This window comes from Strongylocentrotus purpuratus, unplaced genomic scaffold, assembly GCF_000002235.5.
Source record: "Strongylocentrotus purpuratus isolate Spur 01 unplaced genomic scaffold, Spur_5.0 spur5_scaffold_6, whole genome shotgun sequence".
Taxonomy (NCBI): Eukaryota; Metazoa; Echinodermata; class Echinoidea; order Camarodonta; family Strongylocentrotidae; genus Strongylocentrotus; species Strongylocentrotus purpuratus.
In genome coordinates this window covers 61,412,056-61,439,978 of record NW_022145612.1, presented here as the reverse complement: position 1 = coordinate 61,439,978, position 27,923 = coordinate 61,412,056, and the positions used below count along the sequence as shown (strand labels likewise).

Genomic DNA, 27,923 nt, shown 5'->3' with positions numbered 1-27,923 from the left:
GGAGGAACTGTGTGTGTACCCGAAGTATAACGTTACAGAGCTTAATGCCACTTTTACCGAAAACGAAAAGAGGAACTGTGTGCCCATGCAAAGGTAATGCGTGTAATGAGATCCGGGTTCGTCCCTCAACCCCCCCCCCCCCGCGTGCATAGACTACGTCTAGGAGTCTACTGAACTTTGTGGGCAAATTATTATCTGCGATCTAATATTTGTATGACTATATAATGGCGAGAATTTTTTTTTATCACTAGTATTGTTTTTCTAATTAGTTATTTTCGAATGAATAGGCGAAAAAATATGGCCGGCATCTCCTCCCTCGATTTGAAATGTTCTCGCGATGCCCCCTGTCTGGCTACACCACAGCGGAAATAATATAACCTATTATGATCCAAACACCAATTGAGGACAATGCTTTATCAAAGTATATTATTCGTTAATTGATCCAAACACAATACTCTGAGCTGTTATCTTTCAATGACCGAGGCACATTTCTATCCTTGTTAAATTGAGGGAATTTCTGAGGGAGCGTCCCTATATTTATTTTTTTAATTCTTACAATTATGTGCCAATAGATCGTTTTTTTAAAAGCACTTTTTTTTTGGAATTACAGAACTTTGGCACAAGTAACAACGATAAGTTGGTCAACAATACTTACATATCGTGTGTGTGTAGGGGTGCGTGTGCGTGTGCGTGTGTGTGTGTGTGTGCGTGTGTTTGTGTGTGTCGATGAATACCACATTGTTGTCATCAACTTTTTCTATATTCGTAGTTATGGGTGTCGTATTGCCAAATTCTATACTTTTAAATGATTAAATTTGCTCATGCGTAGATTTATATAGGGCAGCACATGCAGGCGTGCGCACGGGAGCATTATACCCGCTGGCTCAGTGTTATAGAGTACCGAAGCTGTGAAATCATAAAATCTATTTTTAGAATTTCTCAATTTGAACCCCATTTTCCGAAACAGCATTAAAAATAATGTCCAAATGTCGAAAACCAATTGAATATGGGCAAGTCCACTCCAAAAATAACTTCCTTTTAATAGAAGCAGAAAAATCAGACAAACCAATCAAAAAAAGTTTGACATATTGCTCCGATTGTCTCATTTTCGCTCGCGTGAACATTGCCAGCACAAACCACTGACCTCTACCTCCTACACGGATCATCGCACATTCCCATTCACTATACGTTACGTACTAAAAGGCTGTATTGTCTGACTGTTCATGAATATTCATGTTTTTGCTAAACTCGGCAAAATGTTTGCTTTTACTAAATGGAAAAATTACGGTGGGGGGTTGGATGAGATGGACAAAACGAAATAGGCAGAAGTGATCTATGATAATTCATGCTTTTTATGTTTCGTGTGCTCGACCTATAATCTTCAAATCGCTTGGTAAACTGAGTCCAAAGTTAGACTTGTTTCACATGTGTATTATAGGCAATGACGAGCTTGCAACCTATTTTGAAAAATTACGGTGGGTGAACTTTCAAAAGTCAATGAGACATGAGGGCTCCAATGAAAGAGCTAGTGATAACGTACGTCGGGGTGGATGTGCTTTTCGTTTAAACAAAAAATGAATTTTTAACGATTTTTTTAAAAAACGTCCATAGGCTAACATGTTAGGCTGCTGAATCTGACCATGCTCTGACGATAGGGGCTTTGTGAAATGAGACTAAACGGAGCCATATGTACAAATTGGATAATTAATAAGAAAGTTATGAATTTTTGATGACATGCACAAACTTTGAAAATCACAAGACAAATTAGCGCCTCACTCATGAGTCTGTGACGTCATTTCCTCACTATCCACGAATTGTTTTCTTTATATTGATAATATAAGTTTCCAATTCAATCCCCCTAAAACGGTATTTCCTCACACCAGCATCCAAGCTATATCGATAGTAATATGTTTTTATGTGGATGCACTAATATAGAGTAATTTTGTTCAGTTAAATCATGCAAAATGTGAGTTTTTATAAACTATTGATGTAAAAATCAATGATTATAAATATACAATATTCAGAAAATAGTATCAATTCTTCAAAGTTCATAAAAGATTTTGTGAAATGTCATGCACGCAATATAATACAAATCATACAACATCGATTTTACTCAATTTGCGGGGTTCTGTTTCTTTTGTTTTTCTGCATCTATTAAAAGCAAATTATTTTTGGAGTGGACTTAGCCCATACAGTTATTGGCGGAGATATGACCATCCCAATAAAAAGAGGTCAATAGGAAATCACTGTTATGTTACTCTGGTTCATAACATAACGAACCAGAGCAAAGTAACAATGATTTCCAATTGAAATCTTTTTCTTCGGATGGTCATATCTCAGCCAATACTTAACATATTTAATTGGTTTTTCGAAATTTGGACATTATTTTTGATGCTCTTTCAAAAAATCAAGTTCAAATTTGGAAACTAGGAATAGTTGTTGATGACGTCACACTTGACCACTCCATGTAGTGATCGCCAAGTTGCCTATTTCGCGAACGACCCACGCATGAATATCTTAATTGTCCCCCGTTGTTTCAGATAAATCTATGAACGTATATCAATGGTGCCATATATTTTTACACTAGAAAATAGGTAGTGGTTTGAGCTCATGATTATTATCTTGTGTTCATTCTATGGAGAGCGGAGCTGGTTCTTAATAAATCCTCAAGTACTTCAGTTGGTTTAATGAAATCTGTATATCATCATAATGTAAAGAAAAATTACCGTGTCATTCTCGTTCATACAACCCCCCCCCCCCCCCCTTTTCATCTCTCTCTCTCTCTCTCTCTCTCTCTCTTTCTCTCTCTCCATCTATCTCTATCTCTCTATCTTTCTATCTCATACACACACACACACACACACACCAAACTTTTTGTTTTCAAAAGGTTTTTTTTATTGATTCCAAACAATACAAATCAATCTTAGAAATAAAATACAGTCGTTTTTCCTCGAGATGAATTGAAAACATTTTTCATTACATAGAACAAAAATAAAATCAGTTTTAACCCCATCCAACCAAACACACTATGCATGAAGACTTTCGTCTACGGCTGGTTGTTAACGAAACGGAGTTAAGTCTTTTGTTAATTTCGTTTGTTGCTACGGTAGGCATCCAGCGAAAACGAATTCGTTTAATACAATTATGGAAATGCAAGCACTACTTTAAACAAACAGAACTCTGTAATTCTTAGCTCATTTTTCTTGACCGAGGTGTCATATGAAAGCAGGGGCGTAAATCCGTACCGAGGAGTGGGGGGGGGATGATCGGCGATAGCCATCACAATACTCGCCCGAGCACACGCCCACACTAATTTACGCCAGCGCGCGCGATCGCGCACGCATAAACACACACAACACACACACACACACAAACGCGCACACACACGCACACACGCACACACACACAAACGAACAAACAACAAACAATATTAGAGAAAGAAGACGATTCGTTGTACCGTTCTCGAAAAAAATCCTCGTCTGAATTCAGTCCCCCCCCCCCCCTCCGCGCGAAGCGAGGAAGCTTTTACGTTTCATTAAATTTTTAGAGAAAGAAGACGATTCATTGTTCCGTTCTCGACTCTTAATCCTCGTCTGAATTCAGTTCCCCCTCCACGATGCTTTTATGTTTCATTAATTCATTAGGGAAAGAAGACGATTCGTTGTACCGTTCTCGACTTTTAATCCTCATCTGAATTCAGTCTATCCCTTCCCCCCTCCTGCGCGAAGCGCGGAAGCTTTTACGTTTCATAAAATCTTTAGAGAAAGAAGACGATTTGTTGTTCCGTTCTCGACTCTTTATCCTCGTCTGAATTCAGTTCCCCCCTCCACTCCCGCGCGAAGCGCGGAAGCTTTTACGTTTCATTAAATCATTAGGGAAAGAAGACGATTCGTTGTACCGTACTCGACTTTTAATCCTCATCTGAATTCAGTTTTTCCCTTCCCCCCTCCTGCGCGAAGCGCGGAAGCTTTTACGTTTCATAAAATCATTGGAGAAAGATGACGATTCGTTGTACCGTTCTCGAATCTTAATCCTCGTCTGAATTCAGCCCCCCCCCCCCTCCGCGCGAAGCGAGGAAGCTTTTACGTTTCATTAAATTAGAGAAAGAAGACGATTCGTTGTTCCGTTCTCGACTCTTAATCCTCGTCTGAATTCAGTTCCCCCTCCTCTCCCGCGCGAAGCGCGGAAGCTCTTTACGTTTCATTGAAGAATTAGAGAAAGAAGACGATTCGTTGTACCGTTCTCGACTTTTAATCCTTACCTGAATTCAGTTTTTCCCTTTCCCCCCCCCCCCCCCGCGCGAAGCGCGGAAGCTTTTACGTTTCATTAAATCATTAGAGAAAGAAGACGATTCGTTGTACCGTTCTCGACTTTTAATCCTCATCTGAATTCAGTTTTTCCCTTCCCCCGCCCGCGCGAAGCGCGGAAGCTTTTACGTTTCATTAAATAATTAGAGAAAGAAGTCGATTCGTCGTACCGTTCTCGACTTTTAATTTCTTTAAAAAGGGGGAGGGGTTTTTTCTCTCACTCTTTGGACTCCTGAGAAATGTAAAAAGGAGGTTATAAAATATCTTGAATATCATAGAAAAATTGATCGAATCCCGGGATCAAATTCCTAAAATTCCTGCTAGCTTTGAAAGCTCATTCAGGATTATTTCATTTTGAAAAGTAAAAGCATTGGCCCCCAGTCCCCCTTGATCGACTAGAGCTCACCTGAAATTGTGTGTGTGTGGGGGGGGGGTGTGGTACATTTAGCAGTGTTCCGGATTTTTTTTTTTTTTTTTTGGGGGGGGAGGGGTCTCCAAGGTAGGAAAAGCCAGCGAAAAGCCGGCGAAAGGGGGATTCAGAAATGTTGGCAGTCCTGAGATAGGGTGGGGGGTGCTTTCAAAGGGAGGGAACGAGCGTACGCGTACCCTAAATAACACTAAGTGGGGGAGGGGGAGCCGGGCATCTACTACATGATTGCACTTTTTAAGCGCTCGCGCGCTGGCGCACTTTACGTCTGGGCTATAATAATACCTTGCAAAATAACGAACAATTATTCTGAAGTTTATGAAGTGCTTGTTCGCGCACGTCGCGCAACTATTCTTAATGATAGTGACATACTGTATACGTGTAGGCTATACAGTTATACATACATTAAAAAATAACTAATTTCTCATGCATTATGCTGAAATTGAAACAATCACATTTTTCTTCTTCTTCTTCTTCTTCCTTTTTTTTCTCTTTTTTTTTTGGTAATATCAGGGGGGATGATTGTACAGGCCATCCCCCCTACTTCAAGCCAGGGGGGATGCAGCCCCCCCCCCCCCATCCCCCCGGGATTTACGCCCCTGTATGAAAGGACAGAACACAACTTTCTAGAAATGTGATTTTCTCTTTGAAATTCAGATACCGTCCGCCAAATGACTTTTTGGTTTCCTCTCTTCAAATTCATTTTAATCACTTATGCGTAGAATATGTATTATATGATTCGCATCAAATGAAAGAGGAGGACCTAAGATTTTTAGATATGTGTCATTTATGAATTATAATTGTGATTAAGTTATGATAAAACATCGATAATTCTCGGTTTCGTTTTTTTCTGGGACGCACTGTGTATAACCCTACATCACAAAAATACTAACCCTAACTCTTACCCTTATGTCTACTTAATGACTCATTTTTTCACTCCAAATGTCCCTCCATTGACGCCTTTAGTACAATTACATATATAGAGAGATTAAAAAAAAATGGGCCTTCTATGAGAAATAAAACGTAAAAAACGTTAAGAGGACACCAAATTGTCCTCCTAGTTACAATGTCTACTTAATGAATCATTTTTTTCACTCCAAATGTCCCTCTAATGAAGTCTTTAGTAAAATATAGACATATATATTCAATTCAATTCAATTTATATATATATATATATATATATATATATATATGCATATATATATATATATAGCCTGTCATATGTAAATAGGCGCGCAGTGTCATCATGTATCACTTTACCAGTATATTTTATTACATTACATACACAGTTAAAAATTTAGTGAACATGTTGTTTAAAAGTTTAAACAACTGTTGATTAACGGGTGACCTGATCTAAGAGTTGTTTAAAATGTTAAGCAACTCGAGTTGTTTAAAGTTTAAACACTTAGTTGATCAACATTTTGAACAACTTGTTTAAAATCACAATTTAAACAACTGGTGTTGTTTAAAGACGGTTGTTTAAAACGGAGCTGTTGTTCAGTGGGGGTTGTTTACACCAACTGGGTTGTTTAAAGAAAGTTGTTTAAAAAGGAGCTATTGTTCAGTGGGGGTTGTTTACACCAACTGGGTTGTTTAAAGAAAGTTGTTTAAAAAGGAGCTGTTGTTAAATAATAATAATAATATTGGATTCTTATATAGCGCACGTATCGACCTTGCAAGGTCCTCAAGGCGCTCCAACATTACCCGGCTATGCTAGGCTGCCATAGGACATTAGTTCCGCGGCGGGACTCGAACCGTGGACCTTGTGATCGACAGTCCGGCGACGTTTCCACTCATCCACGACACGTCTACAGCTTGGTTGGCCATGATTTGAAACAAATCTTTTAGCCAACGCGCACTTTACTGGCACGTGACACATGACGTCATATGTAAACAACACTGTCTAAAAGCTCTCGTATAGTAAATAAAGCAGTCATTAAATTTTAAACAGCGAATGTTTAACAAAATTACTTTCGTTTCGAGCAACATTGTTTACAATTTGTTCAACTGTTGTTTAAGATAGTGTACAACTGTAAGTGAACATCACTTTTTTAAGCAGCGTTTTTACTGTGTATGACACTAGTAAAACAATGCACTGCATTTCATTCATTAAAACAAACAAAAAGAAATCTAAATCGCAATTCAGAGGTTTTGATTATGATATTGTCATATTTTGTAAAAAAAAAGATGATCAATAATAGTGTTGTTTTAATACAAAAACAACTATTTTGAGAATAAATCGAACGTTCTTACTATTCAAAATCATTGGAAGACAGGATGAGAAAAAAAAAATTTAATTCGTAGTTTCTCTCAACATTGACGCTCCTGGCTCAATTTTAAGAAGTACAGAAAACACAACATCTCTCCTTTCAACCATGATTATTGCATTGTCGAGTTGGGTTGGACTGAACATCATCAAGCTCCAGTAACCTCTGAATACAAAAAGAGAAATATACAGTAATTAGAGGCTAACATACAATTTGATCTTTATTTCCCTGCTTAGCTTAGGAGAGAAGATTGTATCTGATCGGTCAGTGCTTTAATGCATGGAGTCTCAACATAGTTCCATCCCATAGAGATTGTATGCGAGAGGGAACTAGTAGATACAATCTGCGCATGGGCAGATAAAGTTCATTTGTTCTAAAAGTAAAATAGTATAACCCATCGAGATGAATACTGGATTCGTGCCGATGAAAGTCATGCAAATCATTATTCATTTATTCACCGAAAGCACACTCTCTGATACACAGGTGTAAGTATTTTTTCAGGGAGCAAACAAAGGGCATTCATTAAGCACATCCATCGTATCCGGACACCTACTCCCTGGACCTCCATCCCGGATAACCAACCCCAGTCAACTACCCTCTAGGACAACTACCCCCTAGGACAACTACCCCCTAGGGCAACCACCCCCTAGGACAACTACCCCAGAACAACTTGTCCTAGGGGTAGTTGTCCTCGGGGGTAGTTGTTCTAGGGGTACTTGTCTGGGGGATAGTTGCCCGCTGGTAGTTGTCTCGGGGGTATTCGTCCTAGAGGGTAGTTGACTGGGGTGGTTGTCCGGGGGTGGATGTCCAGGGGGTAGGTGTCCTAGAACCACCTCCATCACGCTAGCAGTGATTATTCCGAAATGCACACAGTGGGACGTGTCCATGTGTAAAACAATATGTGGATATTTGGGGGTCATATGTAACAAAGCGAACTACGAACCTGTCTATTCGGGACTTAAATTTAACCTATGACCGTGCATCGTATCACAACTATCTGTCTTTATTCGCTATGGTTCCACCAAGCCACTTACGTAGTTGGAAGTTTGCTCTGATGACTTGCTCTCCCTCCTCATCATTGACCCTGGCCTCGCACGAGTAAACTGCAGAGTAACTATCCTCTATGGCGTCAAAGTGTAAGACTAGTCCAGAAGTTTCGATACGCACTCCTTCCACAAGGTTTCTCACTGCGAATAACAAGAGAGAAATTAAAAGGATTGTATGACTTTTAAAGTCAGATTGGAAACGACAGTTTGTTATATACAACACTAATCATTATGAGGGGCAATGGGAATAGTATTATGGTTCAATTAATTTCCCGGTACTATAAAAGTTATCATATTTTTGATCAATGAAATCCTGTTTAGTGATTGGTCAACATAGCATCATGTGGCCGAACATAACATTGCTATGATGTAACCGTGACGTCATCCATGGTGAGGGGCAGTGGCATAGTATAATGGTTCAATTAATTTCCCGGTACTATAAAAGGTATCATATTTTTGATCAATGAAATCCAATTCAGTGATTGGTCAACATAGCATCATGTGGCCAAACATAACATTGCTATGATGTAACCGTGACGTCATCCACGGTATAGTGCAATATACCATGGCACTATACCATAGATGACGTCATATATATATATGCGATCGATCAAGATCAACGTGTTATCGGTCGCGGTCGCGGAACTGTGCTGCTCTCACTGCACTCTTCACTACTTCAGTGACAGGAAACATTATTATCATTATTATTTATCTGAAGGTTGGTTTGAAAATATAAAACAAATATATCATGCACTATTTTAGCCACTAGTGAAATTATGGATTCCTCGGCGACAGAAATAGCACTATTGTCTTCGGGGCTACGCCCCTCAGAAAATAGTGCTATTCCTGCCACATCGATCCATAATTTTAACTAGAGCCTCTCAGTGCATGGTATATTTGTTTATCATGATTTTGCATCAAACTTTAAAGATAAAGTTGAGTACCTGTTATGCGATTACAATCTAGAAGTTATTTTGGACGGTTAAAATGTTGTAAAAAGAAACAACTATTGTGCGGCATTAATTTTGGGATCATCAAAAATTATGACAGATTTACTAAAATCACAAACATTAAAATCAATGACCACAGACATGGGTACTTGGGACCACACATCATTTAGCATTAGACTCTGACCCATTATTTCTAGTCATATTCGATGCATGGATACACTTCAAATCCAATTTTTTTTTTTTCATTGGACACTGCTTTATTGGGATAAAAACATTGAGAAATGCTCCAAAACGCCTTTCACACTTTTACAAGAACTTTCCTCAAAGAAACAAAACCAAACTTAGCATTTCTCTCAAAACTAAAACGCAATGATTGTGAGAGTATGTCAGATGCAACGACGTCAATTCATCCTCAGTAAATGTTGGCATACTAGACGAATTTATCACTTTACATCTGGACTTAATGCTATAACCAAAACAACTTCAGGCACTGTCACTGACTCCAAACCGACCACTTTGGAGCGCCATAATTAGGGGTAATTTTATTGTTTATTCGTTTGCACTTGGTGTAGCTGGTGTAGGTCTGGTGAGGTGTCTGCATTACCCTCCATATTTGACGAACATGTCGCTGCATGGACCGAATGTCGGATCACCTGTGTGTGTTTTTACCAAACCCATCTAGTACTGTTTGGAATCAAAACATGTATTCTGATAAGGTATGTAGAGAGTAACATGTTACCTGGATTGTTATTTATGAACCACTGAACGGACGCATCATCTCTGTTAGGGGAACACTCTAGATCGACTACGCTACCTGCTGCAACAGTCAAATTGCTAGGAGATCTCACTGTAAAGGACAGTGCCTCACTGGGTTGAATCTCATTGAACCGTCTCGCCACGTTCGGAGAATATGCAACTGTTACATTCTTAGAACGTAACCAATGAAGATATCTAGAGACGCTTGTGTAGAACCCGTATTCTCCCACCTTAGCACACCCGACGCCCCAGCTTACAATACCCAGTTGATACCACCGTCCATCATCATGACGAAAAGCAAATGGACCCCCACTGTCGCCTTCGCAGGAGTCCTTCTTCCCACTGTCGTAACCAGCACAGAACATGTTGTCAGTAAATTCTCCTTCATCCTCGTCAATACTATCCTCGCAAGTTTGCCGGTCAACAATTGGTAACTCCACCTCTTTCATAAACCGACTGGTTGAACTTCCGACAGACTCTTGTCCCCATCCGGTCACGCGCCCGTTGTTATCGGTCTCCATTATACTACTGGCCAGAACCCCAGGAGCCAGGCAAATAGGACGAATGTAAGGAGTGAACTCCCACAGTGGTGGATCGATACGTATCAGGGCAATGTCATTATCATAGTTCGTCTTGTCAAAATCCTCATGCACAATCATTTCCGCTGGCTGTCGGCTCTTTTCTGTCTCTTCTGTAAACTTTGAATCATAATCACCAAAAAATAAATCCATGTTTTCCTTTCGAATCAAGTTTTCGTGCTTGTCAAACATGCAATGCGCAGCAGTCAAAATCCACCTCTGGTCCAGGAGTGTCGCACCGCAGATGAAGGTCCATGGATCCACTACTTTATCAGTCCTTTTTTCCCGGATTCGGACCATGAAGGGCGCCGAACCATGATTTGCTGTAGTTCCTCCGACCACACGTCCGTTTGCAGCGTTAACGCTGCTGCTCCAGTCGATTGAAGGTTCGGCGATATCAGGATCCTCGGTGTGAGTAACTACCACTGGGGAGGGTGTAGTTTGAGCTTTGCTCTCTTTCCAATATGTAATCGTGCCGCAAACTAGAAATAAAAACAATTAATAGAAAGTACTTGTGGTGATTTTAGTAAGAGTAGTGATCAATAAAGCTCTTTTCAAAATTTTAATATATGACTTTCAATAAATAAGAATCGAGTTATTCCCATTGGATGAAAAAATACATATATTATATATATACATGATATTAGCTTTCCTTAACCATGTTTATAATTTGATAATAGTACAGGCTGGTAGTTGTAGTAGTAGAAATAGTAGAAGTAGTAGTGAAGGTAGCAGGACATGTAGTAGTAGTTGCAGCAGAAAGCAGTAGTAGTAGTAGTACTAATAGTAGTAGTATAGCATTAGTAGAAGTTGTATTTTAAAAGTAGAAGAAGAAGCAGGAGGAGTATATCTAGTAGTAATATTAGTAGTAATAGTAGTAGAAATAGTAGTAGCAGTAGTAGAAGTAGAAGTAGAAGTAAGTTCAAGTTCAAGTGTATTTGTCTTTCTTCCAACATGATGTAATACGATTTAATACATATATAATATGTGGAGTATATGAGAGGAACACTTATAAGGATCAAGTTTATATAATGCATTTAAGTGAGAAAAAAGTCGTAGAAATAGTAGTAGTAGTAGTAGTAGTAGTAGTAGTAGTAGTTATTAATAGTATAAGTAGTAAATGTAGTAGTAGCAGTGGTGGATCCAGGATTTTCCAAAATAGAGGCCGAAGCCAACGTATGCGCTGGCGACCGGACGCTCATGAGTTCTAGCAATTTAGCTTTTTTTTTTCCTTCTACTTCTCTTTTACATTCTTCCCTCTTTCTTTTCTTTCTTTTCCCCTTTTTCCCATCGCGATCTCGCTCTCTCTCTCTCTCTCTCTCTCTCGCTCTCGCTCTCCCCCTCTCCCTCTCTCTTTCTCTGTTCTCTATTGTCAGACCGCCACAAAAAGGGGAGGGCTGCAGCTGATTCGCCCTTCCCCCTCCCGTTTCGCCACTGATACATACGTTTATGCACGCATTGCGCATAGCTTTCGGTGGAGTTTCCACACCCAATATATTGCCGACCCGTTACTCAGGATACCGATTTTTGTTTCTATACTTTTTAATTTCATTTTGTCTTTCTCTCTCTCTCTCTTTTTTTTTAAATTTTTTTTTTAGGCCATCGATTCGGCCCGATTTGGATCCACCACTGATTTATACGTTTGCGATCTGAAAACTAAGGATAGCGCGTATTTTTTCTTCTCCTTTATACTCTTCTTTTTTTTTCCCTTCTTTATTTTTGTAGCACCCCCCCCCCTCTCCGTGTCTCCTCTTTCTTCCGTCGCTCTCTCTTTTCCCCTATTTCGCCACTGAGTAGTATTGCTATAGTAGTATAGTAGTGGTAGTAGTGGTGGTGGTAGTCGTAGTATATGTAGTAGATAACTACAACGACGATGGCGAATGTCGATATGCAAGAATCAAAGGCGTTGATCCTAAGCCTTACCTGTAGTAATGTCAATCTGAGGTGGATCAGTCAAATAAAGCCAGGCATGTACTCGACCCTTGGTTCGTCCGAACACGTCACGGGCAACGCAGGTGTACTTCCCTTCATTTTCCTCCCTTATATTTGTTAGATAGAGGTATCCTCCGCGCTGCCAGATAAAAGAATCATGTAAATAGAACCACTTGAATCTATGGAAATGCATTTTATGTATATCCTAACTGAATTCATGAGAGGAAGGAGGTCCAAGTCCATTTATAACATTAGTTCAGATTAGTTAAAAGTAAAAAGAAGAATGTGTTCACCTTCACAGAATCAGTAATAAACTGAAATATATTGTTTAATTTGTAAACATGAAAACATTTTATCGTTAACTTAATATACATAATTAGATTTTCTCTTGACAACGGAAAATTGTGATGGACTTCAACTTTTCTTCCTCTCATTTCTTTCAAAAGCTTTCTGGTTAACGGGGGACAATACACCAAATATCCTTCAAATACTTCCAACTTCCTGACTGATTAATAGAAAGTCACTGTTTGTGCAGAATCATGGTATTCGCAGAAGCTTTCAGTTTTGATAATATGCCTTTTATACAAGAAACAAATAATAAGAAAAATAATAGAACAGCTCTTATATATCGCATTAGACCTTTGAAAGGGTCTCACCAGCTTATGAAAAAGTTTTAAAAAAGAGATGAAACAATTAGAAGAACACTTTTCATCAATTAATCTGGCTCATTGACGATATAATTAAAAAAAAAACATTTCTTTGGATAGTAGAACAAATTACATATGACAATTGGCAATCTTCTTTCGTTAGCTAAGTGATATCAACCTTCAAATAAACACATTATCTAACTATTTCTCTAATTTGTCCATATGAGAGCAAGTGTATAACAGGAATTCCATTACGAAAGTGCGACAAAAATGGGTTATTTTTATTATACAAAAGCTATTAAATTCTTGAGACCCCAGTGTGCAACTGCCCTTAATTTAGAAAGTAACTCACAATGAGAAGGTTTCCTTCTACAAGCGTTAGCCCATTCTTCTCCCAGACGACACTCCATGTGTTTTGTTTGGGGGAGCACTGGAACCGATGACCCTCACCGATATTGACATACGCATTCAAGGGAACGATTTCGAAGTAGCTCCGGGGGTTGAAAGCTGTCAGCAATGTAAATGAAAGCAAGGAATGGGATGAAATTAATGAACAGTGGCGTATCTAGACAGTGGCGGATCCAGGGGGGAGGCCCGGGGGCCCGGCCCCCCCCCCCCTTGAGAAAAAAATCATGTAAAATCACGTGATTTTTACGATTTTTGGAGGTTGGGCCCCCCCCCCCCCCCTGGCGCTCAAGGGGGGGGGGGGGTGCAAATTGAAATTTTTTTTGAGGATCAAGAAAAAAAAAATGTGCTCACTACCCCCCCCCCCCACGCCCCCCCCCCCCCCCCCCCCCCCCCCCCCCCCCCCCCCCCCCCCCCCCACTGAGCGAATTTTTGGCCGGCGCGTTTTTCAAATTTTCGGGAGCAAAAAAAAAAAAAAAAAAAAAATTGTGCTCTGTACCACCCCCCCCCCCCACTGAGCGACTTTTCGGCCGGCGCGATTTTCAAATTTTCGGGAGCAAAAAAAAAAAAAAGTTGGGCCCCCTCCCCTAAGAAATCCTGGATCCGCGCCTGTATCTAGACATTGGCGTCGGGGTTGGGGGAGGGGTTCGGAAAGGGTCCAAAATCAACGATGATCCATGTATTTCAGCAAAATCATCATTTTTCCCTACATTGTTCCGTGTGGATGGGTGGAGTTTCTATTGCGAAGGACGTTATCGTTGTGATTTGTGCAATTTTATGATTTGATGTATGATGTAAAAGTAACTGTAATTATTTGGTTTTCTTCCTAATTTGAAGTTGTTCTGGGGTGACTCTCCCTTTTCTCTTTCAAATGCGTTGTGTGCAGGAGGTAGACATGAGAAACTTTATACCATTCACTTCTTTTTGTATGAACAATAAACTCTTAGTATCTACAAACCAACTTAATGCGTTATCATTCTAAGACAATCTATTCTATCAAGAATGATATTTGAGAAGAAGGAACTTACTTATATTGGCCTCAGATCGCATGCATTCCCTTTCTCCGGAGAATACAGCGCATGCGTAGTGTCCTGCGTGTGGTTCATCGAAGCTTGGAATGAAAAGCTGGTTGGGCTGGTCGACGTAGATACCGTTTACAGCACCTTAGGGCGAATTTGATAGATTTTTTACAGTTTCTAAGTACTATGAAAAGCAAGGATAAACACATATAGCACCTAATCACGCCGCCAAACCGACGCCATACCGACTCTTAATACCTAAAACGACACTTACTTGTCTTTAAAATGTCTGTTATTCATGATAATACATAGCGGTTTGTAATATCTTGTTTCTACGAAATTTACGTTGATTTCATAATGGATACAAAAATTGATCTTCAATCAGTTTCTCACCCGGAACCCTAGAGATGTTAAATAAAATGCTGCACTTAACCACGACACCTTTACATATCTCGTGGGTGTGTGAGGAAAGTGTGTATGTGTGCATAGGAATTGCAAGGTGTAGAATTATCTGGGACTATTCTCGGGATTTCATTGGTCTCCTCCTCTCTCTCTCTTTTGTGGGGGTGTTTTTCCTCTTCATTCTCAAATACACGAACTTACAAAAAAAGTATTTGCAATAATATTTTCGTTGAATTTATTTCTATCTAGTTTATTTCATCGAAACCACACAATGAAAAAAGGTAATATTGACAGATTCAATGCATACTTTTACTATTATTCTGTTTGATTTATTACTTTATTACTTTATTACTATCATGTACAATGCAGGGCTTTCACAGACTTCATTTAGACAGACGACGATTGACTTTTTAATCACTATTTTGAAAGCAAATGAAGTATCCGGATTACCGTTATGTACCATGTTACCAAACCTGATTTTTTTTAAAATCAGTTTTGAGTGGTGTCCCTACCTGAATCCAACCTTTGTCCATCTTTGACCCATGTCAAGGTTGCATCTTGGTCGCTGACCCGGCACCTCAGCTCTAAAAGATCTCTGCGAGCTACTTCTAGATTCTGAGGTTCTTCAAGGAAAGCCAGGTTGGGATTACAAGATGAAGCGGTTCTAGGCCCAGGATCTGCAGAAGATAGATTATCAGAAGTACGTGAGTTGATAAGCAATATTAGATTATCACAATCATGCAAATATTTTTAACCATTGACGTTTTTTCCTTCAGCCAAATCTGTATAAATTCAAGGCATTGCGCTATTTTTAATGTCAATGTATCATTCAAGATATGGCATTAAAAGATGTCTCATAACCCTGAAGCGATGGGAGAGAAACCAGACAAGTCATTAATGCAATTCTCTTTGTTTTGTTTTGGTTTGCCAGAATTTCACATTGTCACTGCATGCAAATCGTCACGTATATCTTTGAAATTGAGGTCGCTATCTATGATTAGGGATTACAAAACTAACCCTGTTCACAGCGTATTGGACTCCCAATCCATTCACCATGCTCGTCACACATTCTCCTGTCATCTCCTCTAGTCTTTATGTATCCTGGCATGCAAGAATATGTGCACATCTTGCCGGTGTTGTAAGGAAGAGAGCACGGTCCAGGGAGAGCGTGCGGTGGTGTTTCGAGTCGACGACACTGAACAGCTGAGGAGAAAATGATGAAATCAAAATGAAATTGTAAAATGAAAAATGGATAGGGTAGTGTCCGAACTATATATGGGCATTATATTAGGGACAATTACCTAATGGGTTGTTATTCCAGATAGTCCTCTTCCTGGAAATTGAGCCCTTAGAACAATGATTCTCAAACAACTAATCACACGGTAAATTACGCGGAGGACATTATATTCAGACCGCGAGGACAATCCCTTCAGACGGCGATCATAAATGGGAACTACCCCTAGGATCAGACGCGTACGCAGGATTTTTTCAAGGGGGGGGGGGGGTTAACATTTATAAATCGGTCCGAAAATTTCGCAACGACTCAGCCAGCCGCTGAATAAGCGGGGGGGGGGGGGGGGGGTAAGAGGACACTTTTTTTATCGAAATTTGGAAATTTGACATTTTGCTCAGTTGGGGGGGGGGGGGGTAAGGTCACCTTTTTTAGGTCGGTCCTTGGAATAATTTTTTTTTTAAAGGGGGGGGGGGGGGGGGGTTTTAGGTTTTTTTTTAGGGGGTTTACATACATAAAATTACCAAAGGGGGGTTAACCCCCCAAACCCCCCCCCCCCCCCCCCCCTGCGTACGCGCCTGCCTAGAACAATTACCTTCAGACGGCTACCATACTTGGAAACCACTCCTAGCTAGACAGTTACCTTCATGCGGTTATCATATATTGAAACTACTCGTAGGACAATTGCCTTCAGACCGCTATCATACATGAAAACCAGTGGCGGATCCAGGGGGCCCCGGGGGCCCGCCCGCCCCCCCCCCCTTCCCCCGGGAAAAAAACGTGTAAAAACACGTTAATTTTACCTTTTTTTTTTAGATGACCCCCTCCCCCCCCCCCCCAGACGCTCAAGGGGGGGGGGGGGCGTGCGATTTTTCAAATTTTCGAGGACAAGAAAAAAAAGTGTGCTCTCTACGGCTATCATACATGGAAACTACCCCTATGAAATTTGACATTTTGCTCAGTTGGGGGGGGGGGGGGTAAGGTCACCTTTTTTAGGTCGGTCCTTGGAATAATTTTTTTTTAAAGGGGGGGAGGGGGGGTTTTAGGTTTTTTTTAGGGGGGTTTACATACATAAAATTACCAAAGGGGGGTTAACCCCCCAAACCCCCCCCCCTCCCCCTGCGTACGCGCCTGCCTAGGACAATTACCTTCAGACGGCTACCATACTTGGAAACCACTCCTAGCTAGACAGTTACCTTCATGCGGTTATCATATATTGAAACTACTCGTAGGACAATTGCCTTCAGACCGCTATCATACATGAAAACCAGTGGCGGGTCCAGGGGGCCCGGGGGCCCGCCCGCCCCCCCCCCCCTTCCCCCGGGAAAAAAACGTGTAAAAACACGTTAATTTTACCCTTTTTTTTTAGATGACCCCCTCCCCCCCCCCCCCCCCAGACGCTCAAGGGGGGGGGGGCGTGCGATTTTTCAAATTTTCGAGGACAAGAAAAAAAAGTGTGCTCTCTACGGCTATCATACATGGAAACTACCCCTATGATAACAATAATAACAACGTTACGTATAAAGCGCTTACCACCGAAGTCTCTAAGCGCTATAAAAAAACAAAGTAGACTGACAAACAATTACATATTAAACAAAACAAAAAAGTGCAAATAAACCTACAAATTACAATACATTCAGATGGCTATAATAAATGGAAACCACCCTCGAACAAAAACTTTCAGACGGCTATCATACATGGAAACTATCCCTAGGACAATTCGTTATAAATAATCTACATAAATTGGTTATCCGTTAACAACTCTACGATAATATTGTTTCAAATCGGAATATAAAATTCACCGATTTTATCAATCGTCGACACGGGAATATGTCATTCATTGGGACTCTTATTTCTCATATTTTCTCCTTCAGTTGTTCGCCATAAGACTTTCTGGGTAAATGGTGGAATAAAAATGTTAAAAAAGAGTATTATTATATTTATCATAATGATTAGTAGGTATAGAAGTAGTAGTAGAAAAGTAGCAGTAGTAGTAGTAGTGGTAGTAGTAGCGGCAGTAGTAATAGTAGCGGTGGTGGTTGTGGTGGTAGTAATTATAATTATGAAAGATATTATTATCATTATTGATAATGTTAATGACTTACTCTGGACGAAGACATCCAAAATATTATTGACTAGGGGTGGGGGCGTCCTAGTGATTGTTTTCTGAGAGAAGTTGTTGTCAGGTGAATAAATGTCCCATAGGGAGAAGAAGTTTCCCACTGATGAGAGTTCGGGGGTGTATAGTTACCCTGACATTAGGGACTTTTAGATTTGCACAACGACAACGTGGATTGCTACGATCGACGTCCTTTTAATGCACTGCCTTGAATGGACGTCACACGTATCAGTCCACCCAAATCTAAAAGTTCCTATTAAAATAAACATCTCTCCGTTGACTTAAAAGTTTTTGTAAACAATGGAGCTTGTTTTTGATTAACACAATCATGACGATAACATCTACTTTCGAACCTGTTGAATGTATGAACATGACAATTACGTATTACATAATCCGAACATGAATTCTATGGGACAGACAATAAGTCATTGAAATTGTCCTTGAGCTGATTTATTGAAAGTAATTGGGATCGCCTCTGTCGTATATGATATGAAAATATAACAAAAATTATCTACAAAATGAGATGGTAGATAGCAATAGAAAATTCAAAGTATTATTCAAATATTAGTGTAATACACAAGTGCTCTCATATGCCGATATGGATCAGACATGGATAACTTACCCATGCAAATTCTGCTGACGTCAAGGTCCCATGTCCCAGATGATAGGCAGATGATGGCATCAGAAGAAGGGGAAAAACCTGGATGACACTGGACATCACAAATGTGTCCTGGCCGCGGATCGCATGATTCGTCAACAAAACCATTGTGAAAGACCAGTGGACATTCAGTAACTTGATCTGTGGGAATTAACGGAGGGATGACAGAATACGGAATGAATGTCTACCGACTTTAGCCATTTAAACATTCTCTTTTTTCTTTCTCACCTGATGCCTTACATGTGCAAATCTATCAGGAGGTCGGGTTGCAAGGTTGGGATCCAGAAGACATTCTGCAACCTTTAGTAGACTACTAAATCAAGAAGCATGTGAATAAACGGTATGTATGGAGCATTCAGCTAAAAGCAAAATAATATTCATTCGATCTCCCACATGTTGAATAGCGCACGATAAAGAGCAACAATAAAACAACAATAAAAGATATTAGCTTCACACATTCTCCTGAATCTGCTCACTTCTCAGTTTGCTTATATCCACAAGGGATTGTGCTCAAGGTGCCTGAACATTACCATGACTTTGGCTAGTCTAGCGATAATGGTGCTCTGAATATTTAGGAAATCCTTTCCTACTAAAGCCTCGGTCACAAATACCATTACGAGCTGCTACGAACGCCGAACGAACTATTTTCAGAGCATTTCGTAAGATCTTCTTAAGAAGGCCGTACCACGAAACCAGCGTTCCTAGACCGTTCCTAAGTTCGCAGATTGGTCGATGGTCTCCTTCAAGATTTGTCCAACCTCATACGGAACCCTCTCTTCGTAAGGCGGCCATACGAAAGTCGTAATAACATCGTAAGAACCACACAAAATTCTTACGATGATCGTAAAGACACCTTACGTGGTTCATAGAGGGCTATTACAGCGTTCGTAAGAACGCCTTACGAACGGAGATTTGTATATGGCCTTCGTACGAACGACTTCTGGTGTTCGTAAGGTACTCGTAAGGTACTCGTAAGAATTTGAGGCTTCTAGAACTGTGTCTCGACCCTACGAAATATACGAAGATCTTTCGTGGTGCTTACGATGTTCTTACGACGTTCGAAAAGCCACCTTACGAAGAAAGGTTATGCAACCCAACAACATATACACAAATATCGAAAATCTTCTTACGAGTGACTTCAAAATGCCGCGAGTTTCACGTACGACCATCGTGCAAGAACAAAACTCTTAAGATGGCCGTAAGTCTGAGGTAAGAAGAACTCAAGGCATTCTTACGAAAAACGTACGAACTCTAGGGCCATTGTATAACCGAAAATCCTTCGTTTCTCAAGGAGGTCTTAAGTTGTTCTTGCGAATTAAACTGCGTTCGTACGAACTCCGTAAAAGGACGTAAGAATTTATACCCCATCTACGAATCTCTACGAACTCTAAAATTAGTACGAGCAGGGTGATTCGTACGAATGCAACGTTCGTACGAATCTTTGTGACCGTAGCTTAACTTACCATTTGCTCGACATAGATGGGTAGTGGCAATTACATAATGTAAATTCTATATTGAATATTCAAGAAAGAATACAAAGAAAAGAGCACTACGGAAGTAGCCAATTTCAAGAGCATTAAAAAACGAACGAAGAGTATATTCTACGCGGATTCACTCCGATAGATATATTTGGCAAAATCCAACTTGAAGCAGGATCTTTGCTTTTTTGGCAAGGGCGTTGTTGGAAGGGGTAAAGAGCCTTGTGGTTTCTGGCATTAATTTTCCACATGTGCCTCCCTAAATTCAATTATAATCAAGACAAAAGGGGATTCATCCCCTCAAGCGCCCTCTTGAACCACTAGGGACTTTTCGATTTGCACGTTCACTAGTGGACTGCGACGTATGCGGTCATTTTTGAAGCAGTGCGCATGCGCATCGACGAGCTCATCGTTCGTAGCAGAATTCTCGAAAGCGTTCGCCCTTGTTTTGCCGTCGTTGGCAAACTGTGACGATACATTTTCGGAGGCAATCTTTTGTAGGCACGAAACATAACATTGAAGTCACAAAATGGACCCAAATGACCTAATTCTAGAACCGGAGAGTTGTGTGGAAGCGTGAATTCTCTTAAATTAACACATTTTCGTGTCTGTAATTTCCCTTAAATCAAAATTGTTGCAGAATAATTCATGAAATGGACACATTTTATTTGTGCATCGCCAATCTGTTGCAGCATTATTTTTGAGAACAGTGCCATGCATCGAATTTGATGTTATATCTTTAGCTCTTCGATCGAGTTTTGCGCTCACTAAGCGAGCGTCGTAGTTGTGTAAAATCGAAAATGTAACGAACAACAGTGAGCGTGCCTCGTCAACCCTGCTTAAAAATGACCGCATACGTCGCAGTCCACTTATAAACGTGCAAATCGAAAAGTCCCTACTAATAATTACCTGAGACACAAGTTGTTCCATCCTCATCAAATTGGAATCCATCTGCGCATGTGCAGTTTCGATCAAAGCCTACTGGAAGGCAAAGTCCTGTGCACCCTCCGTTGTCAGTTGAGCACTGGTTTTCACCTGGAATGGAGATGAAGAAAAAGCATTGCGCTTTATATCCTCTATACACAGTACACTTTAACTACAGCATTTTGTGAAGTTTTATTCTCAATCTCACTTATGATCGGCATGGTGGCTGTGGAAAGGTTTGAAACGCTCCGCCACTGTTTTTCGGACAACCAGTGCAATTTATCGTCATCTTTAAAAAATAAATTGAAACTTTTATTTGTCACTCTCACTAAAACGAATAACAGCGAGCTCGGAGTGCAGTTCTAATACCTTCTTGATTTATAATACTTATTTTAAGTCCTTTAAAACTTAAGATTATAAAACCCCTAAAAATACTTTAAATTCAAGTCTAATGTATTTCATTTTTAATAAGTCCAATACGATTAACTTTGAGCTGCGCGCGCATGCATGATAACACCTACAAACAATCTGATTGGTGCGAATTTTTAAGTTTTCAAAGATCTTTTTGAAGAAGTCAATTTCGTTTAAAAAAATTATCGTATATTTAGTTAAATAAATGTCAAGGCTCAAAATATGTTTTAAGTCTTAAGAAGGGTTTAAAACTTAAGTGCTAGAAACGAAGAGATAACGGAAATTTCTTTTCATTTTCTTAAACATAAACCTTAATAGAGTACTTTTTAGCATGTCTTGTTTGGCACTTGATTCGATACTTGCCATTTGCTTAAACATTTGTATTCAATTATGATCTTGCTGTTCCTCTATCTGAGCACGTTATAAGGAGCTCCATCATGTTCATCACTTCCCGTATTGTCTTGTCTATTAGGTGAAGCAGGATTTGGAAAGATCTACTTTAAGTAAATAATGAAAGGACAAGAAATGAGAGTAGTTATACCTGATGGCAGAGTATCGTCGGACACCATGTATATTCCATTTGGTCTGAGGTAATCATTGGGTCCTACTGTTGCGATACCGCTACCAGTGTCTTTGTCCATCTTGAGGACACTCTGCATTGTCCAGTCTGTCCAGTAAAGAAACTGACCACGTACAGCCACATCATAGGCATGGACGTTACGTCCGAACGTAAAGAGAAGACGGCGGCCACGACCGTTAAAATCAGCCGTCTCCAGTCGCTCAAGACCAGCATCGCACCAGTATAGCCGATTACCTGACAAAGAGGCAGTTCATTCAAAAGAAAGTCATGTTGGGACATATAGTAGACCGACAACCTACGAGACCGACATGTTCGTGGTAGTGAATCTTTATGAAAGCTGTCAGAAGGTCCACAATACCACTACTATGTCAGTCTCGTGGGCTATCGTCTCGTGGAATGTAGCTACAAAGTGATGTTACAGGAACGAGGGGAAGTTCGTAACTCATCTTTTCTCTCATCAATCATGTCAATACATTATTCTTCCGTCACCACTTTAACAAATGTATTATGGATGTCTCAAAAAGTTAAAGGGCATTGCTGATACGTAGTTTTTTTCAGATTCTTTGAAAAAGAGCACTTCAGAGGTTGTGTGTTTATTGTTATTACGTTCTAGATACGATTGTTCGAAATTTAGTTTCAGAAGAGTATCAAGTGCAGAGCTAATATGAAAGACAACAGTGTTATACCATTGCATTACAATTTACATAATGACGAGTAACATTAATTAACGTAATTTACACAATTGAAATAAATTTATTAAAAGAGGATGATGCATTACAGTTTATTTTATTAATTGAGAGCTAAGATACTTTTGTTTTATAGACATGAAATGGGAATTACAGTTTTTTTTTTATTCATGGATTCCATTGCAAAGTTCGCGAGTCGTGACGAAGTAGCGATTCACTCTATCAACTAAAATTTTAAATCACCATTTAAAAGGACCGCGGAGTGACCACCTTCTAAAAATGTAAAATTAACAATTTTAATTTGCTAAATTCAAACTGTATTGTTTGGGACCCAGCATGGATTTCCAACGGTTGTGTGGATGTGGCTGTGTTCGGGAAGGGAGGGGGATTTGTGAAGTTTGGGAAGCTTTGGGTATGGGGGGATAGGTAAGATTGTAAGTGTGTCTGAGTGTGTGAGCATGTGCGTGTGTGTGTGTGTTCGTGTGTGCGTGTGCAGTAGTAATTACTTACAACTGTATATAATTATGTTATGTTTCTGAGACAATTGTTAGCTAAACGTATATATATATATACTTTGTTATGCATTTGTAATAGTTTGAGATGTAAAAATGGAAAGTTGCGATTTTTTATTATATTTTTCACTTATATTAGGGTAATATAACTCCAATATATTCTAATATTATGACAAATTATATATACATTATAATTCTGCTATTATTTCTTGTGCATTGAATGAACAAAAAAATAACTTTCAAAACAAAAAAAATGTTCAAAGTGTTAATCTATCATTTGGAAGAGAGAGAAAGGGTTAATCCTTGGTCCTTTAAAATGGCTATATTTAACATTTTAGTTTTGAGAGCGTTCTTTGAATTAAAAAAAAGGATAGCATTCGTCATTGTTAATATGAAGGTGTCCTTACCATCATAGTCGATCGTGAGTCCGTTTGGCCATACCAGTGATCCAGACACAATTATTGATCGCTCTGTTCCGTCCATGAAAGCTCGTTCAATGACAGCATTGTCACCCCAGTCTGTCCAAAACATTGTCCTGGTTATTAGATGAAACAATTATCTATTGACTATCGAAAATCGACATGAAAGATACATATGGATAACACTTCCAAGTTCCAAGAGGAAGTTATAGCACATGCTTTTCTAGCGTATATCATGTGGTCGAACTCTAATAGGTTGAAGGCGGTATACCACCAATCTCCACTGTGTCTCATTTGCAGGCCCCAAAATGAGAAGATTAAATTCCAACGGCATTTGAAAGACAACACTAATTTAGAACTTTTCTCAAAACGAAAGGGCTTGAAAATGGCTTTTTGGTGGAAAATAACGACCATTACTTGTCGAATCGACTTAAGTGATTGCAATCATATAAGTAATAGTCTGATTTTCAGAGCCCTGTACCGGTTGGTCGTACGTTTTGTGCAGCATAAATATTCAATAAATTATGTAAGTAATACCAAATATCTTCAGCTCATAATTAGCAATAGAGTATTATGAAATATTATTGTTCAGTCTCTAAACACCCAGGATAAGGTTTATTACCCTTCCACGGGATGCAACACAAGGGCTCTAGGCTTGTCTAAGCCTCGAATCAGCATCTTCCTGTTTGATCCGTCCAGGTGAGATACAGAGATGCCATGGTTGCCATAGTCTGTCCAGTACACAAGCCTGGAAATGGAGTCTACGGCAATGCCATCGGGAACTGAGAGAAATAAATGGATAAAGAGAGCATTTTGTGTTTTCAACTATATGATTTTATCACTTTTTTTATGTTACACCGCAGTCATAAGAACGAGACCGACAACAACCGGACAAAAAATGACGTTACCCCGTTGATTCTTATTACTCTTTTGTCATTATACATAAATATCAAGTGGGTTTCACACCACGGATCTGTTAACTTGATATACATGTAAATATGCTATATTCAATTTAAATTAAATTCATCTTTTTAGTTCCATTTAAGTTTTCAATCTAATGGAAAAACGGGTAAAATATGTACCTAAAAATAATCATGACAAAAGACGTCAACATTTTACGGAAAAAAACTTGAACCTGGAATGAATAGCGGTACATACTATCTATGAAATTACATGTAAATATGAAGGGGTTAATACAGATGCATGGCCTATCTAGGGCTAATCCACTGCGAGATTGTGATATAGGAAAAAAAACAAACTTACCTTCAATACCATCCCTAGCAATGACCTGGTAGTCGTTGCCGTCCAACGAGGCACGGCTGAGTGTCTTGGAAGTCACGTCAGTCCAGTAGACCTTCCTGTCGATGGGATCAAAGCTCACCGCTATAGGGTTCTGAATGCTTGGAAGGAACAAGGCTTTGGGTTCGAATGTGGTGGACTGCATATCGACCTGAAAGATGGCTCGTCGATAGGTGTCCGTGACCAGAAAGAAGTTGTCTCGGACAAGGTCTATAAATACAACGACATATACAAATCATTATGACAGTAGTAAATATATATAATGTAACATGTTTTATGGAGATGTTTAAACGTAGGCTGTAAAACATCACAGCTGTGTACTGTGTAGATCATATAGCTGGTGCAATCAGATACATATTTCGGGGATGGGAGTACAATATATGTGCCTATTCTTAGACTAGAAAACATATTGGAAAGAATTGTATCACTAAATGTATACAGTTCTTATTCGATCGCCTTGGAATCACACCCATTTCTATTTGGTGCAAAGTGGACGATGCAAAGGAAGAGCAAATTATTATTGGGTATATGATGTTTATATTTTATGACGAACCTAAAAGCAATTCTGCATAATGCTAACATATCTGCAAAGAAAGGTCGGACAATATTACCTGACACACAAGATTTTCCATCGTCAGCCAAGTAGAACCCGAGAGTGCAAACACACACGAATCCTCGTCGACTAGAAGATGAGCTGAGACACAGCTGATCACATCCTCCGTTCTGGTAACGACATGGATCTTAGAAGAAGACAAAATAATGAGGACTTAATGAGACGCCATAATAATATATTACACGAAATATCAGGTGTTTTATCATTTTCTGAAATTGAACGTAGGCCTAGAATGTATTATATGCTATGTAGTATATACAAATCTTATATTTGTTCGGTAAGGTATGAGACTTGTTTAGCTGCCTTACGATGCATGATCTTCTGACGGGTGTCCGCGTAAGTTGTAATGCCATACACCTGCTCTCCTCGGTTATGATACACTAGTTCTATCTCTCCAGTGTGGCGGTTGCTTGCGTAGATACCATTGTTTCCTCCAAGCTCCGTCCATAGAATGTAGTCCTAGAAGAAAACCGGTAATACCGTCATGAAATATGCGATTCATAGGTGATCCACCCTCCCCTCGGGTTTCTTGTTTAAACGCATGACTCAATAGGGTGTTTCGTTTTAGAGGGCCTATACTAATATGCTATCTATAATATATTTTTCGTAATGCCCCCAAAACAGAAAGTAGTTAGTAAACGGGAAACGGGAGAGTTGTCCCTGCATGTGTCACATTTCAAATACCAAATTGTCAATTGGAGAGTCTCATAGATTTAGCGATCTCACATTTCAAACACTCATAACTTTTTCATAATCGGTCCGACTTTAATACTTCAAACCATTCTTTTAGTCCTAAATGTTCTTGTTTCATAGAAATGAACTAATGTTAAAGGTTGGACTGTCCTTTCATTATATACACGAAGAGGTTATCACAAACTACGGTCTTTGGACGAACCATATCGAACTACACATGTAGGTCTACATTTTTTTAGTGTGATAACTAGAGAAAACAAAAATCTGTGGCAAATGCATTTTCTACCTTGTAGAGAGCAACATCGAAGAAGATGGCACCATTTTTCCTCAGTAGCTGTCTCTTATTGTTCCCGAAATAATCGACTTTATTGATAGTACGAGTTGAAAGATCTGCGTAGTACAACCTAGTACACACAAGTTGGAGAAGATGTAAAAGTAGATCAGCAGTCATTTTCTATTTATATCTCAGGAGATATCACATGACTAAACCAATTATTGAATGGTAGATGACTAGATTAAAAGGATAATTTCAGGTCAAGTCTGAAGGTCTATTACTTCTATAGCGGTTTAAAAAGTTATCAGTTACTGCGTTCAGACTTGGAATAATGAATATAGACAAAGGTAAACTAATTCTTAAAGAATAGTAATGACTCTTGTTTGTAATTAGTAAACATGTGTTATTGAAATTGATAATTTGAATGAAATTGAAGATTTTTTTTGTCACTCAGTGAATATTTATATAAGAATGATAGATAGATAGATATCTGTTATGGAATGAACATCTGTAAAAACGACACATATTGTGTTTTACGAAATAAATTTTTGAGTAAAACGCTCGATATTTTCATAATTTTTTTTCTCCTGATTATACCTTTGTTCTTCGGTGTCGATAGCTAGCCCAGTGGGGACAAAGAATGGCAGACCATGTGGTGCCCTCATTATGACGACACGTTCAGTTCCATCCAGCGAAGCACGCTCGATCTGGGTAGGTGGGCCAAATTCAGTCCAGAAGATGTACCTGTTGCAACGACATAAACAAAAGGGCTTGTACTCACAAAGGGCGAGCTCACCTCCCTGGATTAACCCGGTCTACCTAGGCTACTGATTTAAAGAGCTTCAGACGTCACTATTTTTCTTTTATATGAATTACAGTTGTTTACAATCTGAATACATGAAATTAATCTAGTAATTCATGATGACATCATTGTGTTCATTTCGTCACAGAACTATGGTAATTTCTACTTGATTAAAATGTTGACGTTTGGCACTCCGTTCACTTTCGTCGGGGTGTACACCTAGAATAAAGTTAGCGTGCTCTTTGTGAATACCTGCCTAAAGACATTTCACTACCTAGGTTAAATTGTATTTTAGCCGGCCCTTGGCTTATGGAAAAATATTTTTTCCAGCAAATGCTATTCACTATTATCAATTATTAATGGTGTATAAAGTATCAAGTGTAATGATCAGATCCACCAAACCACATATCGCTTTCCCTGGTTTGACGAGAAATGTTAATGTCAACATCGTCAAATGAGATGTTACATGAACTCATCTTTTATTTGAT

General features: G+C 39.4%; 1 protein-coding gene across 1 annotated transcript in view; it reads right to left on the bottom strand.

Annotated features, from left to right (window-relative positions):
- Positions 1 to 6,818: 6,818 nt before the first annotated feature.
- Positions 6,819 to 27,923, bottom strand: part of LOC593350 — a 35,318-nt gene continuing 14,213 nt past the window's right edge. Inside the window, exons 13-30 of the mRNA XM_030973105.1 lie at positions 27,231 to 27,377; positions 26,646 to 26,763; positions 25,975 to 26,125; positions 25,665 to 25,793; positions 25,018 to 25,263; positions 24,377 to 24,536; positions 23,743 to 23,870; positions 22,099 to 22,371; positions 21,132 to 21,257; positions 18,709 to 18,885; positions 15,754 to 15,939; positions 15,249 to 15,413; positions 14,344 to 14,478; positions 13,263 to 13,417; positions 12,255 to 12,402; positions 9,737 to 10,813; positions 8,036 to 8,188; positions 6,819 to 7,166 (exon numbers count right to left, since the gene is read on the bottom strand). Coding sequence (XP_030828965.1) covers positions 7,150 to 7,166; positions 8,036 to 8,188; positions 9,737 to 10,813; positions 12,255 to 12,402; positions 13,263 to 13,417; positions 14,344 to 14,478; positions 15,249 to 15,413; positions 15,754 to 15,939; positions 18,709 to 18,885; positions 21,132 to 21,257; positions 22,099 to 22,371; positions 23,743 to 23,870; positions 24,377 to 24,536; positions 25,018 to 25,263; positions 25,665 to 25,793; positions 25,975 to 26,125; positions 26,646 to 26,763; positions 27,231 to 27,377 — 3,691 coding nt within the window. The 3' untranslated portion in view covers positions 6,819 to 7,149. The remainder of the gene's footprint in view (positions 7,167 to 8,035; positions 8,189 to 9,736; positions 10,814 to 12,254; positions 12,403 to 13,262; positions 13,418 to 14,343; positions 14,479 to 15,248; positions 15,414 to 15,753; positions 15,940 to 18,708; positions 18,886 to 21,131; positions 21,258 to 22,098; positions 22,372 to 23,742; positions 23,871 to 24,376; positions 24,537 to 25,017; positions 25,264 to 25,664; positions 25,794 to 25,974; positions 26,126 to 26,645; positions 26,764 to 27,230; positions 27,378 to 27,923) is intronic.